Below are 21,234 nucleotides of genomic sequence, written 5' to 3'. Positions count from 1 at the left end.
AAAATCATAACTGGACAGCTCTCAACATGAAACACAGCAACAAAAAAAAACTTTTCCTGAAACAGTTTAACAATGGTCCCTGAAAAATGCCCATAATTTTTCCCAAACAACTTAGTATTCCTATTAGCAATGTGCTTGTCTACTTCAGGGGAAATTACCTTCCTCTCAGCAGTTCCAATAGATCTTTTGGACTGCAATGAACAGCTGAGATGCTATCCTCCCCATCTGAGATGAAACAAGCCAACATTTAATAAGCCAAAACCATTACACACTTACAAAACTGTTGATGAGCTCTGACATCATGCTGGAACGGATCCTCTGAACACCCCATGAACACCAAATCTACAGGATAAATACCTTGGCCTGTAAATAAACATACACCTGCCTCAAAAGGTCAGACTGAATGGGGCTAAACAATAAAGATAAAAACTGTATGGATAGGGACAGCAACACATGGAGTTCACTCCCATTATACTTAAATAGCTACCGATATCAGACTGTCAATATCATCTCTAGGGCAACTGATGAAAAATTCCATAAGATATTAGATTAGTACCCCCTTCAAATCAATGGATTTAAATATTTAAAAAGCGGATCACCAGAACACTTTATGCATTTCTTATCCAAACTTGTATCAACCAAAATTAATGGATACAATATGGTACCACAGGAGCTTAATTTCACTGTTTTGTCTGATGAACGGATCTTTGAAGTCATTTAAGATATGCATACCAAATTGTAGGCCGTTACATTTCTCAAACATGTGAACTGGTGGTGCTAGAATGGAGTGTTAACTGGGTGGGATGCACCTAAGGAAGATGGACTGGAGAGATGTGCAAGGAGGACAGGATGGCAAGGAATATAAGACGACAAAACATTGGAACATACGTGAGAACAGTGAGAGAGGAACAAGTGAGGATAAGGTTGGTCACAACTTCATGCTTGGAAGAGTTGTATCATACTATTATGGGTCTGGTTAAGGACTATTCAATCTCGGATACGTTTGCACCTTGACTGTAGTATTAGCCAAATAACAATGCTGCAGTTACAATGCAAATATAGACTGAATTCTAAAGTCACAACCTGGGAGGAAGCATTCATAACTTAGTCATTTCAGGACCTGACAATATTCATTTAACAGGTTTATGGTTCATTGCAAAATACGTGTCATGATTGCTGTAATTGTCAAAAAGAAAGCTGCAATGGGATATAGACTGGTTAAATTAATGGGCAAAATGGTAGAAGATGGAATACAACACAGGAACATGGGTGAATGCTGGAACTTTTTTTTTGAAGGAGAGCAGAGATCTATCTATTCCTTGCAGCACATCCTTGACTTTAAAGTTCAGGTTACATTTACACATTTCTGATGAAAGTTCGCAGATCTGAAATGTTAACTGTGTCCTTCTCCATAGATGATGCCAATATTTCTGGAATTTTCTTTTTGCTGTTCATGTACATGGGGTTTTGGACATTGTGGTTCACGAATTACACCTAAAGTATTGTGTACAGTTTGGTCTCCCTACCCAAAACAGAAGCACTTCTTGCCTCAGAGTGCATCAGAAATTCCCTAGATAGATTCCTGGTTTGAAAATATCATTCTAAGAGGAAAGACAGTGCATAGGCTCGCATTCTGCGGAGCTCAAACAAATGAAGAGGTGATTATAATTATGTATATAAAATTTTTCAAGTGTTAACATTGCTGCTCCAGGCTGGAGAATCCAAAGTTTGGGTCATAATCTCAGGATAAAGCAGTAAGTATTCAGGTTTGATAGAAATCATGACTTCAGTGGGTTGTGATTGTAGCATTTGTTCACCCTAGAGAACTATGAATGTTGACTTGAATTGATTCAAGATTAAGATTAATACACTTTGAACTGAGCTGTATATTAAGGTACACCTTTTTTTTCATTACATTCTAACACCAATTTAATTCTGGTGACAACAGGAATTCCATCATGCCTCATCTGCAGTTTAAAAACCAGCATTAAACGTGAAGGTGAATCATATCAAGTGGACTGCACTAAGCACTTAAGGACTCAATTCCTTGATTCCACAATAACAAAATCAACCATAAGTTCCTTTTTAGGTGCTAATGTAAATTTGCATACCCTCACCCTGCAATATCCGAAATACAGCCGTAATGTTATCCCTAATCAAAGACACCACTCCCCCCTCCTCTTTTATCCTCGCCACAGCATTTGTATTCCAGAACACCAAGTTGCCTGTCCTGCCACCCCTGCACCACATTTCTGTAATTGCTATGATATCCCCAGTCCCACGTTCCTAAGCATGCCCTGAGTTCAGCTTTCCCTGTTAAGCCTCTTGCATTGAAATAAATGCAGTTTAATTTATTAGTCTTACCTCATTCTCTGTCCCTGCCTGCCTTTACTGTTTGACTTGCTCCTTTTCCCAACTGTACCAGTCTCAGATTGATCTCCTTAGGTCCACCCCTCCCCTTACGCTCCTTATTAGTTTAAATCCTCCTGAGCAGCTGTAGCAAATCTCCAGTACACAGGGGAACCTCAATTATCCAGATGGGATGGACGGGCACTATTTTATTCGGATAATCAATTATTCAGTTAATCAATTAAATGCCTTTCCTCTGGGGCTCAGAGTTTTTAAAATCTGCTCCTCATTCAGGAGACTGTGGCGGCACACAGTGTGCGAAACCCTGCCCCCAACCCTGTGCAACACCGCCCCCAACCCTGTAAACATTCACCCCTTCTCCAGGGCAGCCTTTGTGGGGTAAGTCTCCAAATAGCATGCATACACACACAACTTGAACCTGTCAAAAAGCTGCAGTGAAAATGTTTGCCCTGTGCAGGACAATGTTGGAGAGATGATGTGGGGAAGGGGGGGGGGGGAGGGGGGGGAAGGGGGGGGGGGGGGGAGGGGGGGGAAGGGGGAGGGGGGGGGGGGGAGGAGGGGTTAGGGTACACCACTCTGTAGAACTCCAGGGAAAGTGTGGGGAGAGGGAGGGAGGGAGGTCAGTCATTTGGACACGGTACCTGTTTAATCAAAGTAAACAAAGGATGCAATCACTGTTGGAAACACGTATTTGATGTAACATTTCTGTCAGGACCTCGAGATCTCCTTCGGATAATCCGATAATTGGTATTTGGATAATCGAGGTTCCTCTGTCTTAGGTCCCTCCTAATTCAGGTGCAATTCCTCCTTATTAAGATCAGTTCTATCCCAGAAGAGATTCTAATAATCCAAAAATGTGAACCCTTCTCCCCACACCAGCTCCTCAGCCACACATTCATCTGCTCTGTCCTCCTATCCCTATCGTCACTATCTTGTAGCACTGGGAGTATTCCAGATATTACTACCTTCGAGGATCTCCTTTTTAAATTCTCTTCAGAATCCCATCCTTTTCCCTTCCTATGTCGTTAGTTCCAGTGTGCACAAAGACCTCCCACTGGTATCTCTCCCCTTTGAGATTATTCTGCACTCTCTCTGAGATAGCCTTACTCCTGGCACCAAGGAGGCAACACATCATTGTAATTTCTTGCTGCCTGCCGCAGAAACCTCTGCCTGTGCATCTGACTAGACCTAACATACCCCTCATTACATTAGAGCTAGTCTCAACACCATAAACTTGGCTGTTCGTGCTACGTGCCCTTAAGAGACCATCACCCCCTACATTTTCCAAAACAGCATACTTGTTTGAACAAGTCTAAGATGGCTGTTGAATCTCTAATGAGTTATAATGGAGGTTCAGGCTTTGATTGACTAATATGCAAATCCCAGACTTTTTTCAAGTCACTGCCCCAAGATAACGTAAGGTTTTATCAATATAAGAGGTGACATCTCAGGTGAGACAAAGCATTTTAGGTGTGAGGGCTTACTTAGAGCCTGTGTCTTAACCTGAAGCCGGACTAGCTTTATTTCCAAAATAAGAATTTATAAAATGCCATATTGACTGACATGTCTACAAACTGTGTGCTGTTTGAGTAAAACAATGTATCTGCAAATACAAATCTGCCTGAGAGGGGACATGATTGAGATGTATAAAATCATGAGGGGCATAGACAGGAAAAAAACCTTTCCCCTTGGTAAAAGAATGAACAAGTAGTGAGCATAGATTTAATGGAAGGGGCATGAAGTTGAGAGGGGAGATGAGGATTCTTTTTTCCCCATTCTCAGTGATGGGAATGTGGAAGTCACAGCCTGTAAGGGTGGTTGAGACAGTAACCCTCATAACAGGACCTGTGTGGCCCTGGCAGAACTCAATCTGATGGATCAGTTCATTCTTTTGCCTTAATTGCACTATCAACAAGACCTGCTATCAGTGCGCTGATGATTGACAGCAAAACAGTTGGGTGGTATTGCTTGTGCTTTTTATAACATGGAGGTACTGGTGTTGGCTTGGAGTGGACAAAAATGAAAACCACACAACACCAGGTTAGTGTCCAACAGGTTTATTTGACAGTGCTAGCTTTGAGAACACTGATCCTTCATCAAGTAATATCTACCTGACAGCTATCTGACGGAGCCGTACTCCAAAAGCTAGTACTTCCAAATAAACCGATTGGACTGTAACCTGGTACTGTAAGATTTTTAACAGAGCTTTTTATAGGCATTTATTCTTATTTTTCATCTCTTTTGTCATTCAAAAAAAGCTCTTTTGTTTCAGCTACCTTGGCCTTCAACCAAATGTATGCCGATTGCACCCAAACCATGTCCTCGACAAAGGGAACCATTTTTGTCCTACATTTTTGCCTGCCGATCTTCGATGCTGGTTCTGTGGTCCTGATCTGTTGGATTCATAGATGCCAATAGCAAAAGACTACAATCTCACTCACAATGGCACCAAGCTCTCCACATCTGCACTCCTGCAAATCTAAGGAACATTGCACTTGACTTTGATGACAACAGCTAAAGGAAGAGAATAAGTTAGCCACGCATCATAAGTCAGACCACTAATCAGTAACTCAAGACAAAGTAAAGCTACCTAGGTTGAGCTAGGAGTGCTTAACTTGCACATATTTAAAGAACATGTACAGACTCACAAAGACATACCTCAATTAAGCGTGAGGACATCCAGGATTTGGAGGAATACGACCCCTACCCCCAACATACCACCAACTTTAAGTAAGACAAACTGGGAAAATGCTATTACCAACTGTGAATGCCAAGTGCCCTGAGACATACCATTTCAAACCACGTTCTATTGCACTTCAAAACAAAACCATTTTAAAAGCACTGTGTCCCAACATAAGATTGGCTACATTCCAAATTGTACTGGCACAGATATTTGAATTACACAGTTAAACTGTTGCACTGACTGGAAGGCGGAAGCCATTAAGAAAATTGAGCCAAGTATTCACTGCATGAGGAAGCACTACTTCAGCAATCTTCTTGGTTCAAAACTGTTCCCCTCCCCAAAATCCGAACATAACTCCTGTAACAGCTGAAGGACAAGAAAGCATTCACAGCCCAGCACGATTGCGTCATTCATTCTTAATTGCTATCCCCTACCCAAATTTTGTACAAGTGAATGAACAATGGCTTGGGGTAGGCCATTTGCCAACATTTCAACACAACGGGAAGAGGAGACAGAATTCTATCACAGCACATGCTATACTTGCAGCAGTCAAAATACATCAAGATCCAAACTGACCTTATAACATTAACTACCTGCCTTAAATTTCTAACTGCAGGCCGAAGGCAGAGAAGACTGAGTAGAAACAGAACTGGATAAACAAATAAAAACAACTTCAAAAATAAAAACAGAAAATGCTAGAAAAACTCCAGTCAGGCAGCAGTGTTTGGAGAAAATCAGAGATAGCATTTCCAGTCCAATCTGACTTCTCTAAAGAAGATTACTAACCAAAATGATCAGTTATTCTTGATCTGTTTCCATTCTCTAACCAATCCCCAGCCCATGAGCCCTGACACTATCCAATAACCACTTGCATAGCGCTTTATCAAACACAATTCAAAAATCAAATGCAATGCACCTACTAGTTTCTCATCTACTCTGCTACTTTGAACTTCATTCCTGAAGGGCTCATGCCCGAAACGTTGATTCTCCTGCTCCTTGGATGCTGCCTGACCTGCTGCGCTTTTCCAGCAACCTATTTTCTACTTTGAACTTAAACCAAGATTTATCAAATGTCATTCCTTTCATAAATGTGACTGGATGCAGGGTATCATACAATGAGGGGAAAATGCCCTGTACTATGTGTCTGATAATTAATGAACAGAACAACCTTGTTTATTGTTACAAGTTTTTCCCTCTGCATCCTTCCCTGACTAGACATTGCACTTTAATTCTATCCATTCAGGACACAAGCCAGCAGATTGATCGATTTCTAATTAAATATTTTCTTCAGCACTGTTCCTTCCTTAAATGCTAATTTCTTAAAGCTCCTCATTCTAGCTATACACTTGGTTCCTAATCGTTTCCAGAATATATTTTGCTCTTCTACTGTCAAAGTAGAAACAAAGTACTCATCGAATCTCTCTGCTATCTCTTTATTTTTCATTACAATCACTCCAGTGTCTGTCTCTACAGGGATACTGCACGTAGTGGTGGAGGATCTTCAGCCCTGGACTTTGACCAGGACGTACAAGGAACTTGCAAATTGTGTGTATGAGAACAAAAACTGCAGGAGTGGATGGGTAAACCGAATGGGGCACCTACAAAAACAAATAAATGAAAAAGGAACATGGTAGCAACAGTGAAGGCACTTGTGCAATGAGGGGGATAAATACAGAACAGAAAGCTCTGAAGGGTATGTTGTCTATCAAGTACAAATATTGCTTTGTGGCTGAAGATTAACTTGAAAGAGGAGGGAATAGATCCATGGATAGCACACAAACCATAACAGAGTTAACAAAGATGTTGAGAGTGTTGGTGGGTTAAAGTTCAAATTACACAACAGAATCACAAAGGTGAGAACCACTGAATTGTGATCTGAGCCTAGAACCAGGTGGATTAGAAAATTCGATGGGTACCTCAAAGTTCGAGATGGTATGAGATTAAAAAATGAAGCAAACAAGAAACAGTAGGAAGACCAAAGATTGTGCTTTGTTAGTTTCTAATACACCCAATGAAGAATTTGATATAACCTGCATAATACAGGCATTTTTCTCCTTTTAAGAGATTTTGCTAATATAATAAAAGGAAAGTAAATGTTGGTAACATAACTAGAGACTGGAGAAATGGAGAATGAGGAAATGAGAGAGATGTTGAACAAGTCGTCATTATAGAAAACAGATTACATACCAGTAATAGATGGCAATCAAGAAGTTAATAACACTAATATTAATTACCTTGGGTTCCTCAACGAAGAAAAGAATATGGAGCAACTTAAGAGACTAACATCTGGGACAAAACCCCACCTGATATTTTTTAAGGAAGTTGTTACAAAGATAGAAAGGATTTTCCAAAATTTCCTATACCCTATAATGGCTCCAGTGAATTCAAAGTTAGTAAATGTAACACCATTCAAGAAAGGAAAGAGAGAAAGCAGCTAGTTTGCCCGACAGCTATCAAGAGATGTGCTGGAATCTATTGAAGTTTTAACAGCTTTACTCCGAAATCAGATGATCAAACAATGCCAACATAATGTTATAAAAGTGAAATCACACAATGTTATAAAAGTGAAATTTAAACGCAGTATTCCTAGATTTCCAAAAGACATGGAATTGGATAAACAAAACAATATTCATTACTGCTTTACGCTTGCTCATTCTTAGGTTTCAGGTAAATATTTACACCTAGTGGTTACCCATTAACACATTTGTAGTTAGGATGCTATAAAGCAGAAAATCCCCAGACACAGAACTGACTCAAGCATTCCAGATTGGAGAGGTGTGTCAACAAAGATAAAGAGGAAACAATAAATAAGGCATTTAAGTTTGCAGACCATGGTTTGTGCAGTGTCACAAGGATCTATATGCTGGGGACTTAGATATTGAAGCTCTGAATAGTAGAGTGCAACGTAATTTTAAAAATGCTGGAAATACTCACAGGTTAAGCAGTATCTAGGGAGAATTAATAGTTCACTTTTCCAGTCCGAGATATTTCATCAGAAACTTGCAGAGAATAACCCATCCACACTTGCGCACAATACAAAGCTAGGAGGGAATGTAAGCTGTGAGGAGGACACAAAAAAGGCCACAGAGATATAGACAGGTTCAGTGAGTGAGCAACAAGTTGGCAGATAAACAAAGTGGGAAAGTGTGAGTGGCAGGAGTAGAAAAGCAAAATATATTTGATTATCAGAGTTATTTGGATATGACTGCATAAAGAACATGTTATCGCTGTAGCAATTCTCTTAAAACATCAGGTGGACTTATGTCCCTTTCGTTGCTCCATAAGGTTGATATTAACTACCTTATGTTCCTCAATGTTATTACTACCTTGGTTGCCATTTATTTCTGATATGTAATTTGGCTACCATTATGAAAGCAGAAAATATTTGTTCTCAGTTCCTCAATCCCCATGATTTTCCCAATATCTTTCTAAGTTACAAACATTGATTTTAATAACTCTCCTTTTTATGTTTGTAAAATCTCTTAAGAGTTTTTAAAAAACCCTGCATCATACAGATGTTATCAATTTCCTTGTCCTTTGCAGATTTCTAGCACACTCCCAATCTTCAGTCTTCCTACACATCTGTCACATTATTAGCCTCATCTTTTAATCTGACACTATCCTTAACTTGGTTCTAGGCTCAGATCACAACCCAGTGCCCTCATGGAGTTTAAGCTTCACACAGGTCAGGGGTTAATGTGTCGATATTGATTCGAATTCACTGGTATAAAACTCTAGAGATTTCTTCAAAATGGATTCTAAAAACTTGATTGAGATTCAAAATTGTGGAATTGTTCGCTTTCTGAATTCTGATTGGAAGGCAAGCAACAAGACATCCTCAGTGACCCAAGCTGGAGTGTGCTTAATACAACTTGTTAGAATATTGACAGTACTTATATTTCAATATTTGAATCAGATCACAGAACTTATAACAACTTCAAATGGCAAAGTAATCAACCACCCGCAATGAATCCAGTTCCAAACTCAACTGAAGCTTCACTCAGCTAACTTCCCAATGTGCACTAATCTTTGCTGTCTAATTTGATCTGCAAACTCTAATCTCTATTGGTACTGAGTGACGTACTCACTTCCAGCAGCTAGCATTGCGATAGCACTATCAGAATGACTTATTTCAGGCTTATATAATGGAATTAAATCACCATTGCCATGATCCCACTTAATGGGTAACAACTCAAGGGATCGAGTGACCTACTCCTGTTCTAATCAATCCAATTTAAATTATTTTATAAATACAAACGCAATGACCCACATTCCTCTTCCAGCATACGTCACTGTCGACTGTCCCTTGGTGAAGAATGTGACAAGTACTCAGTATTGAGCTTTTGTTATGGGTCCAGCAAGTACAAGCTTCGTCCTTTGGAATTAGAAACTGCATGATCTACTCCCGATTCCCATAAGCCCAGGGCAATTTAAAAAGTCAGCCAATTAAAAACAATCTAGATCAAACTTAATTTCTTTACATTTCTGTTTCAAAAGTGACCTTCAAAGAAACATGAGGATATAAACTTCAGAGGGCAGAAAGAAAATCTGTTACTTTGTGAAATACAAGGCAATGACTTCAATTGGTGAGGCTATCCCCATACAAAGCCAGCAATAAAGTCAAAAGTAAAATGATCAGAATTGAAGGAAGAGCAATCAGGCTGACCAGAACCCTTTAGATATTCTCAGGTTCTGTTTTTAAATAGCCGGATTAACTGTGCAATGCAAGCAACCCATGAACGATTGTCAGTATGATTGAATTTTAACATATCAACTTCTTTGTAATCACTATATCCTTCTGCCATATTCATTGCAGTATCGCTGGTGTGCCATTAGTTCAATAACTCAGAATTAAACTGTGGATTCTTGCTACAATACCAACACTCAAAACCGAAGAAAATACATGGAAAAATTGGGAAATGACTAGGCAGTTTCAAATGGAAGGTATACATTGGCCAAGTTGACTAACTGCATAATTCCAGTGTATTAGAAAACTCCAGATTAGACCTTAAGTGACCTTCTTGAAGTGATAATTGCTTACCCACAAATCCTTACTTTCAGTCCCGAGAACAATCCTGGCTATCCTAGATTGACAACATACACTTCCAGCTTTTAGGAGATAGGAATACTGAATGTCAATTTGCAATCAGCCTCTCTACAATAATCATCCTAAAGCTGTCTACAGTTCACCTTCAGTGGATTGTAACTTCTTCCCTTCCTTGTTACTATTTCTACTGGTGACAGACTCAGCAACTCATTCTCTCTCTCAATAGGCTCTTCAAAATTACATCACAAAACCAGACTTAGCTTTGAATATCCAACCGACAGTGAATCAAAAGTATATTTGATGGCTGTTATTTCAATCTTCGAATCTCTTACACCAGAGGGGTGTCAATACAGACATATAGCTCCATTGCAGGCTGCCACTGACCACGCAGCGAGATAGAGCCAGCCAATTGGATGGGTCATGACCAGCCACCGCAAAGTTGTGCTCAATCTTTCACACAGCTTACAAATACAAAGTAATAGCTGCGATGCAGGCTTAAGATTAAAGAGATCTTTGAAATTAACTTCAAAAAACTATCTTTCAAAGTGTTTTTTAAAAGAGGGACACAAGAATCAAGAACACCATCCAGCTTGACCCACACAATGCAGGTCAAATATACTGCTTTCCCTATTTTGCCTTTTTAAAAAAGATTTTATAGCTGTGGAATGAGTACTTTTTAAAGAGCTGTTGCTTTTCTGGTACATTTTATTCAAAGTAAGTCATCATCTGTAGTTTGATGTTGGCGACAGAAACACTTTTTCCCAAGCTATTCACCAAATTGTCTTAACAATCCCCAGGCCAGACTCTTTCTGAATGGTCTGTGATTCTCAAACCATCTCCTGACAGACCATTCCAGTTTTTGGCAAATAATTTAGAATACACGTCCTGTGCCATTTTCTTGGCTGATTTCACATTTTGCTTCACTCACCACCCACATCTTTCTGGAACTGCTACTATAGTTTTACTTTTATTCATAGGAGTCAGTTCACATTTTAACTTGCAAACAGCTTCAAAAATAACAGGTAGTCATCTAGCAATAACTTATGTTCACCCCCATGGTATTGTGCCACTGTGGAAGAACGGCAATTTGCCCCACCACCTACATTTTTGCCCAGGTATATTCAAAATTAATTCTGTGAAATTACTAATCAAACTGCTTCCTTTGGAGGGGAGAGTTTCAAACTACAACTCGCTCCACGTGTCCCCAAAAGGTTTCTTTGCCTTAAATCTGTGCCCTCAGGTTACCATCCGCCCTGTCGGTGGAAACGGTTCCTCCCTTATCTCCTCAGTGACCTTCTCCGCCACAAATGTGAATAATTCCACCTTCTCTACCGTCCCAGAGAAGAGGGAAAAATAACAGAAACGATTGAAAGGAGTGAAACTTCCATGTGGGATTAATTAAGTTGCCTTGGTCCACCCACAAAACGACCGAATAGGCCGGTCTTACCTCCAAGGCTAAGGCCGTCTTGTCATAGGCGCAGGGGACCCGCTTCTGGATGGCCCGGGCATAGATGGGTCCGTTCTGGGTGCTGGGTAGCGGGTTGGTGCCGGTGGGCAGGGGGCTGCTGGTCTGGGGCTGGGCGTAAGCGTGTGCGGGCTCGGGGATGCCGTAGCTGCTGGAGTTACGGTAGCCGGCCGCCTGCTGCTGCTGGCTCTGGGCCTGGAGGCTCTGCGGCGGCGGCTGCTGGGGCTGGAGGTGGGGCTGGGGCGACGACTTGACCACCACCTCGACGTAGGGCACCGGGATCATGCCGAGGCGGCCGTCCTTGTTGCGGGCGCTCCACCACTGCTCCTCGGGCTTCTCCACGATCACCAGCAGCTCGCCCTTCTTGAAGGGCAGGTCCTCCACGTCGTTGCCCGGGAAGTCGTACAGCGTCCGCACGTACTCGGCGCTCTCCTCGGCCCCGGGGCCTTTGGCCAGCGCGGCGGCCGGGGGCGCGGTGACGGAGGCCGGGGCCGAGGCCGGGGCCGGGGCCCGGGAGGCCGGCTCGATCAGGGTGGTGGTGTCCAGGTAGTGGATCTTGTAGAACTCGAGCAGGCCCGGCAGGTTGTCGAACTCCTGGTCGCCGATCTTGAACTTGCCCGGCAGGCTGTTGATGATGTAGTGCGACACCTTGGAGTTCTCGGACACCGACAGCACGTAGTCGCCCGGGCAGGTGCTGCTGTCCCTCACCAGGAAGGTGCCGTGCCGCTGGCCCAGCAGCCTGGCCTGCGCTTCCGGCCGGCTCAGCGGACCGAAGTACCAGCTCGCCCGGTCGTGGGACTCGAACTTGGCGGCGGCCATGGCCAAACACCACCCCCCCTCCCCCCCCCCACCCCCCTACCCTATCCCCAAACCCCCCAGTGTCCGGACACTCACAGCCCGGGCTGCACTCCCCGGTACCAGCGGCCGGGCCGGGCCGGGCCGGGCCGGGCCGGGCGGTCACAGAGGGGCCGGCCTCGGCTCACCTCACACACCCCCCCCCCGCTCTTCTCCTGTTCGGACACCACTCTCCGTGTAGGGGGAGAGGGGCCTCACAGCCGCTTTCTCCTCATGGCCGCCGCTGGGTTATCGTCTCCGTCTCACTCTCTCGGTGTATGTGGTTCCCGCTCTCACTGTGACCGTCCGCCCGCCTTCCGCTGTACCCTGAGCAAGATGGCGGCGGCCGAACCCGAGCCCGGGGAGAGGAGGGGGGGGGGAAGGGGAGGAGCGGTGACGTCAACGGGTACGCCTAGGAGACGTGGTGACGTCGACGAGTACGCCGTGGGGACGCGATGTCGTAGTCCGTCTTCCCGTGGTGGCGCCATGACGTCAGCATGCACGCTGGGGGGGCACTATGACGTCATTGGGCACACCATGCGGGTTCCTTTTGGCGGGAGGAGGGTGAAGGAGATTGTCTCTCATTCCCTGTCCCTCCCTCCATTCTCCCTCATGCAGGATGGAAACAGCATTCACCTTCCCTTCGGCCCGAACTGGTCCATGCTGCCCACTCACACCGCTGAAGCCAAACATCAACTCGAGGACACCTCTTCCTACTGCCCCCTCGACCATGACCCCACCCCCCATCACCAAACCGATATCTCCCAGACCGTACAGAACCTCATCACCTCAGGAGATCTCCCACCCACAGCTTCCAACCTCATAGTCTGGGAACCCCGCACTGCCCGGTTCTACCTCCTTCCCAAGATCCACAAGCCTGACCACCCTGGCCGACCCATTGTCTCAGCATGCTCCTGCCCCACTGAACTCATCTCTACCTACCTCGACACTGTCCTAAACCCCCTAGTCCAGGAACTCCCCACATACGTTCGAGACACCACCCACGCCCTCCACCTCCTCCAAGACTTCCGTTTCCCTGACCCCCAACGCCTCATCTTCACCATGGATATCCAATCCCTCTACACCTCTATCCGCCATAACCAGGGCCTCCAAGCCCTCCATTTTTTCCTCACCAGACGGCCCCAACAGTACCCTTCCACCAACACTCTCATTCGTTTGGCCGATCTGGTCCTCACCCTTAACAATTTCTCCTTTGAATCCTCCCACTTCCTCCAGACCAAAGGGGTAGCCATGGGCACATGTATGGGCCCCAGCTATGCCTGTCTCTTTGTTGGCTACAGAGAACAGTTGATCTTCCGTAATTATACCGGCACCACTCCCCACCTCTTCCTCCGCTACATTGATGACTGCATTGGCGCCACCTCGTGCTCCCGTGAGGAGGTTGAGCAATTCATCAACTTCACCAACACATTCCACCCTGACCTTAAATTTACCTGGACCATCTCTGACACCTCCCTCTCCTTCCTGGACCTCTCAATCTCCATTAATGACGACCGACTTGACACTGACATTTTTTACAACCCACCGACTCCCACAACTACCTGGATTACACCTCTTCCCACCCTACGTCTTGCAAAAATGCCATCCCGTATTCCCAATTCCTCCGCCTCCGCCGTATCTGCTCCCAGAAGGACCAGTTCCACCACAGAACGCACCAGCTGGCCTCCTTCTTTAGAGACTGCAATTTCCCTTCCCACGTGGTTAAAGATGCCCTCCAACGCATCTCGTCTACATCCCGCACCTCCGCCCTCAGACCCCATCCCTCCAACCGTAACAAGGACAGAATGCCTCTGGTGCTCACCTTCCACCCTACCAACCTTCGCATACACCAAATCATCCGCCGACATTTCCGCCACCTCCAAACGGACCCCACCACCAGGGATATATTTGCCTCCCCACCCCTTTCCGCCTTCCGCAAAGACCGTTCCCTCCGCGATTTCCTGGTCAGGTCCACGCCCCCAAACAACCCACCCTCCAATCCTGGCACTTTCCCCTGCCACCACAGGAACTATAAAACCTGCGCCCACACCTCCTCCCTCACCTCTATCCAAGACCCTAAAGGAGTCTTCCACATCCATCAAAGTTTTACTTGCACATCCACTAATATCATTTATTGTATCCGTTGCTCCCGATGCGGTCTCCTCTACATTGGGGAGACTGGGCGCCTCCTAGCAGAGCGCTTTAAGGAACATCTCCGGGACACCCGCACCAATCAACCACACCGCCCCGTGGCCCAACATTTCAAATCCCCCTCCCACTCTGCCGAGGACATGGAGGTCCTGGCCTCCTTCACCGCCGCTCCCTCACCACCAGACGCCTGGAGGAAGAACGCCTCATCTTCCGCCTCGGAACACTTCAACCCCAGGGCATCAATGTGGACTTCATCAGTTTCCTCATTTCCCTTTCCCCCACCTCACCCTAGTTCTAAACTTCCAGCTCAGTAACTTGTCCGGACTTGTCCGACCTGCCTATCTCCTTTTCCACCTATCCACTCCACCCTTTCCTCCCTGACCTATCACCTTCATTCCCTCCCCCACTCACCCATTGTACTGTCTGCTACTCTCTCCCCACCCCCACCCTCCTCTAGCTTATCTCTCCACGCTTCAGGCTCACTGCCTTTTTTCCTGATGAAGGGCTTTTGCCCGAAACGTTGATTTCGAAGCTCCTTGAATGCTGCCTGAACTGCTGTGCTCTTCCAGCACCACTAATCCAGAATCTGGTTTCCAGCATCTGCAGTCATTGTTTTTACACTCAGCTAGTCTCAGTTGCTCCCAACCCTTCCCAGCCAAATGTGTATTTTGCCTCAACCACTTTCTGAGGGAGGATTACAGCCTTCTCCAGCTCCTGGTGCTGCCCTGGTTCTTCCAGCCTCCTGCTTGTCTACCTTGGATTCCAGCATAGAGTCATAGAGATGTACAGCATGGAAACAGACCCTTTGGTCCAACCTGTCCATGCCGACCAGATATCCCAACCTAACCTAGTCCCACCTGCCAGCACGTGGCCCATATCCCTCCAAACCCTTCCTATTCATAAACCCATCCAAATGCCTCTTAAATGTTGCAAATGCACCAGCCTCCACCACATCCTCTGGCAGCTCATTCCATACATGCACCACCCTCTGCGTGAAAAAGTTGCCCCTTAGGTCTCTTTTATATCTTTCCCCTCTCACCCTAAACCTATGCTCTCTAGTTCTGGACTCCCCGATCCCAGGGAAAAGACTTTGCCTATTTACCCTATCCATGCCCCTCATAATTTTGTAAACCTCTATAAGGTCACCCCTCAGCCTCCGACGCTCCAGGGAAAACAGCCCCAGCCTGTTCAGCCTCTCCATGTAGCTCAGATCCTCCAACCCTGGCAACATCCTTGTAAATCTTTCAAGTTTCACAACATCTTTCCGATAGGAAGGAGACTAGAATTGCACGCAACATTCCAACAGTGGCCTAACCAATGTCCTGTACAGCCGCACCGTGACCTCCCAACTCCTGTACTCAATATTCCGACCAATAAAGGAAAGCTTACCAAACGCCTTCTTCACTATCCTATCTACCTGAGACTCCACTTTCAAGGAGCTATGAACCCGCACTCCCAGGTCTCTTTGTTCAGCAACACTCCCTAGGACCTTACCATTAAGTGTATAAGTCCTGCTAAGATTTGCTTTCCCAAAATGCAGCACCTCGCATTTATCTTTTTTGTATCTGCAACCAAATGCCCATTCTGCACACACACCGCAGGAAACCAGCGCAGAACACGGGGAGAACCTGCAAACTCCACACAGACAGTCTGCCCGAGGCTGGGATCAACCTGGGCCCCTGGCGCTGAGACAGCGGTGCCAACCTCTCAGCCACCACACCACACCAATGTGGTCAGAAAAGATTTACAAGGATGTTGCCAGGGTTGGAGGATCTGAGCTACAGGGAGAGGCTGAACAGGCTGGGGCTGTTTTCTCTGGAGCGTCAGAGGCTGAGGGGTGACCTTATAGAGGTTTACAAAATTATGAGGGGCATGGATAGGGTAAATAGACAAGGTCTTTTCTCTGGGGTCGGGGAGTCCAGAACTAGAGGGCATAGGTTTAGGATGAGAGGGGAAAGATATAAAAGAGACCGAAGGGGCAACTTCTTCAACATTTTTACGTGTGTGGAATGAGTTGCCAGAGGCAGTGGTAGAGGCTGGTATTTAAAAGGCATTTGGATGGGCATATGATTAGGAAGCGTTTGGAGGGATATGGGTCAAATACTGGCAAATTAATTTAGGATATGTGGTCAGCACGGACTGGTTGGACTGAAGGGCCTGTGTACTGTAAATTTCTATGACTATAAGAAGTTGCTCCTCTGGTCCTTCTTAAATCTTTCCCCCTCACCTTAAATCTCCTGTCTTTTCTCTCTCTTCTTTTCTCCCTGTCTTTTCTGTCTTCTCCTTTCCTGTCTTTTTCTTTTCTCTCTGGAGAGAGCACTGTAGTGAGGGTCTTGGAGGAAAGCTTCCTGCTGGGTTTTTATTGTATTCAATGCTCCTTGTTTTGTACTGATCGGTTAAGTGATTTTTCGAAGCAACGATGGGGTAGTCTGGTTTGGTTTGACCGTGACATGACCTGGAGGAGCTAGACATGTTTAAAGGGACAGCAGGTAGTGAGAGGCTGATAGTGCAAGATAATTGTACAACAGCTCTGTAACAAGAGTCATAGACCTCTCACAGCACTGAAAGAGGCCTTTCAGCCCATCGTGTCCACCCCAGTCATCAAATCTCTACCAATTCTAATACAATTCTTCAGCATTTGGCCCTTTTCTTTGAATGTTATGGTTTTTGAAGTGGTTATCTGCTTCTTGAATGTTGTGATGGTTCCTATCTCTACCACCCTTTCAGGCAGCAAGTTCCCAGATACCCCCCACCCTCTGTGTGAGATGAATTCTCCCGTAAAATGCCTCTAAACCTTAGTTTTTTTAAACCTTAAATCTGTTCCTTCTGGCTATTGATTCATCTACTATGGGGAAAAGTTTATTACTAGCTACTCCTTTATGCCCCTTATAATTTTAAAGACCTCAATCAGCTGCCTCAGCTCTGAGTAAAGCCACCCAACCTGTCAAGTCTGTCTTCACAGCTGAATCACTGCAGCCAAGGGAAAATCCTAGTATATGTCTTCTGCACACTTTCTAAAGCAGTCACATCCTTTCTATAGTGTGGCTACCAGAGCTGCACACAATTCTCCAGTTGTAGTCTGTTAACATATAGCTCTGTGCTTCAACTAAAGGCAAATAACTTTTTAAACCACATTATCCAGCTATGCTACTGTCTTCAATGATCTATGGACATGTGTAACAAGGTGTCTTACTTGCTAGGGTCCTACTTACTGATCGTCTGTAGTTCCTAGAGTCCAATCATTAATTGTGTATTCTTTTGACTGTTCTCCAAAAACATATCATACTTTGCAGGATTAAATTTCATTCATCACTGTTCAGCCCATCTGTGTATTGTACTATAGTCTAAGGCTTTCCTCCTCCCCCTTTGTTACACCACTAAAGTTTGTGTCATCGGAAAACTAATCACACTAATCAAACTAATTCAATGTACGTGTCTAGATCATTAATAGCAAGGGACATAGTATTGAATCCTGCAATATGCCACTGAACACAGGCCTCCATCCACAAAAGCAATCTTTGATCAACACCCTCTGGTTCTTGCCATGAAGCCAATTTTGTATCCAAATTGCCCTGTATCCATGCGCTCTTAGTTTCCTGACCAGTCTACCATGCAAGGCCCTCATCCACACACCGAGTCAGCTCCTTGAGAATTCAATCAAAGTTGTTTGATGTGATCTCCCCCTAACAAAGCCACGCTGGCTATTCTTTATTCATTCTTACTATGCCACATGGAAATCCATTCTATCCCTCAGAGATTCTTCCAATATTTTTCCCACCATACTCACTAGCCTGTAGTTTGCTGGTTTATCTCTATTACCTTTCTTGAATAATAGTATCTCATTAGCTTTCTTCTAGTCCTCTGTCACCAGAGAGGAAACCAGCCTGACTCCAGTTTGACATACAAACAGGCTTGAAACATGGCCTCACACCTAAACTGCATTGTCTGACCTGAGGTATCACCTTTATTCTGGTACACCCTGAAGTTATCTTGGGGCAGTGACTTGAAAGAAATTCTGGGATTTGCATAGTAATCAATCAAAACCTGCACGTTCACTCTAACTGATTAAAGACTTAATAGCCATCTAGGTATGTTCAATATGTTTGCATAGGTTGTATGACCCTTTGATCTTTTACTTATAAATTCTTTGCCCAATGTATTCTCTCGCACTAGCTGCCTGAGGAAGGAGCAGGAGCTCCGAAAACTTGCAGCTTCAAATTAACCTGTTGGACTATAACCCAGTGCTTGTGGTTTTGACCTTGTCCACCCCAGTTCAACACTGGCATCTCCACATCATTGGAAATTAATGTCGGAGCACCTACAGTCTCCTCCCTTGTATCACACAGCAGCTGGGAAATACATTTTATCTAGCCTGGGGATTTATCCACTTTGAAGCCTCTGATTCCTCGTCCATCTCAAGGCTAATATCAGCTAGGTCACGTTTATCAGTTTCCCCTGTCTCTCTGATTTCCATCATTACATCATCACTATACTGAATATCAATACAAAGTACTTGCTTAAAACCTCACCAAATCTGACTCCTTGCCACTTTGGTGTACTTTCTCTGCCTTTTTCTCTGGTTGTCTTCTTGTTCCTAACATAAAACTGCTTTGGATTTTATTGTATTTCATCCACTAGTGTTTTTTTCATGCCAACCTTTCCACTCTCCTAATTTATGTTTTAAATAACCAGTTTCACTTTCTTTAATCCTCTAGGGTTTTCATAGTCTGAGCCCTTGAAATCTGCCATAACCTTCCCTCTTTTTCCTTATCTATTCCTGTACATCCCTTGGCATCCAGGGTTCTCTGGACTTGTTAGTTGCTCCCTTTACCTTTGTGAGATCATATTGTCCCTGCGTTTTCACTGTTTGAAGGGTTTCCATTGCTCTGATGTAGATTTTCATCTGTAGTTGCTCCCAATCCTCTGCACAAATATGTCTTTTCATATTAAGTATGTCCCAGGCTGTTCAACCCATCAAGTGTACTCTGCCAATCATTTAGATCATGACTGATCTGATCAATCCCATTCTCATGCCTTATCCCTCATTACCCTTCATTCCCTTACTGTTTAAAAAATGTGTTTCTCTCAGCCTTGAATATTCTTAAAGACCCAACCTCAACAACCCTCTATAGTTAAGAATTCTACAAATAAGCTATCACTTAGGACCACTTCAACGGACAACACATCCATCCTAATTCAAGCCAAACAAAGATACGCACGAGAATTCCTAGAAGCATGGCCTTCCAACCAGAACTCTACCAACAAACACATCGAGTTAGACCCCATCTACCACTCCCTGAGAAAAAGCAGGAAATGACATCACCACAAGAAATTATGTCACCACAGGAAATGACATCACCAATCCAAAGAAACCCAAACATATAAAAAGAAAGCAGGAATTATTAACAGTGCTTTGCCTGGAGGCCCACTGAAGATGTTACTAGTAGGGTGACGAAACGTCTGGAAATGAACCTTCCAGCTCAGTGAGCAAACCTACATCCAGATCCATAAGCTATCACCTTAGAAACCTTACATTGTGGAAGCAGGCCATTCGGCCCACCGAGTCCACATGAACTCTCTAAAGAGCGTCCCTCCCAGATCCGCCTCACTACCCTATACCTGTAACCCTGTTGGATGCTATGGGCAATTTAGCATGGCTAATCTGCTCAACCTGCACATCTGGGAAGAATGTACAAACTCCACACAGACAGTCACCCAAAGCTGTGAGCCACCATTCCATCCTGGATGAGAAGACATTCCTTCTCATCTCTGTTTTGAATGGGAGACCTTTTATATTGAGATTATGCCCTCTGGTCCTACGCTCCCTCACAAGGGGAAACAACTTTTCTGCATCTACCCTGCCCAAGACTCTTGGACATTTCAATAAGGTTGCCTCTGATACTTCTAAACCCCAATGTGTACAGGCATACTATAAAAAAACCCTACATTTCCAGCATAAACCTAATGAACTGTCTCTAGATAGCTCCAATGGCAGAATACATTTCCTGACGTAAGGGGTCCGAAGCTGTTTACAGTATGCTAGGTATGGTCTAACATAGTGAATCTTGTACAGTTTAGCAAGCCCTCCCCATTCTAATGCTCCATTCCCTCTGAAATAAAGACCAACATTCTTTTGGCTTCCCTATTACTTGTTAAACCTGGATGTTACATTTTTGTGATTCATAAAATTCCTGTGCTGCAACTTTAAGACCATAAATCAGGAACAGAGTAGACCATTCAGCCCATTGAGTCTGCTCTGCCATTCAATAAGGTCGTGGCTGATTTGATAATCCACACTTTCCTTCATCTTGCTCATAAGCCTTGATGCCCTTACTGGTGAAAAATTTACCTCAGCCTCGAATATACTTAATGACCTGACTTCAACAGACATCTGTGGCAAAGAATTCTACAGATTTGCTACACTCTGAGAGAAAAGAAAGTCCTTATCTCTCTTAACTGTGCAACCCTTTATTCTGAGATTTTGGCCTCTAGTTCTGCATCTACCTGTCAAGTCCCCAAGGAATCTTGTCTGTTTCAATGTCTTATTCTTCTATATTTCCAACAAATACAGACCCAATCTACTCAACCATTTCTCATGAAACAGTCCCTCCATACCTGGTATCAGCTAGGGAACATTAGAACATAGCACAGTACAGGCCCTCGGCCCTCAATTTTGTGCTGACC

General features: G+C 44.4%; 1 protein-coding gene across 1 annotated transcript in view; it reads right to left on the bottom strand.

The window, feature by feature from the left end:
- Window positions 1–12,406, bottom strand: part of crkl (v-crk avian sarcoma virus CT10 oncogene homolog-like) — a 51,629-nt gene extending 39,223 nt beyond the window's left edge. The window contains exon 1 of the mRNA XM_072587043.1: window positions 11,548–12,406. Coding sequence (XP_072443144.1) covers window positions 11,548–12,384 — 837 coding nt within the window. The 5' untranslated portion in view covers window positions 12,385–12,406. The remainder of the gene's footprint in view (window positions 1–11,547) is intronic.
- Window positions 12,407–21,234: the final 8,828 nt, after the last annotated feature.

The sequence above is a fragment of the Chiloscyllium punctatum genome, chromosome 17, assembly GCF_047496795.1.
Source record: "Chiloscyllium punctatum isolate Juve2018m chromosome 17, sChiPun1.3, whole genome shotgun sequence".
NCBI classification, from domain to species: domain Eukaryota; kingdom Metazoa; phylum Chordata; class Chondrichthyes; order Orectolobiformes; family Hemiscylliidae; genus Chiloscyllium; species Chiloscyllium punctatum.
This window is presented reverse-complemented; position numbering and strand designations above follow the sequence as displayed.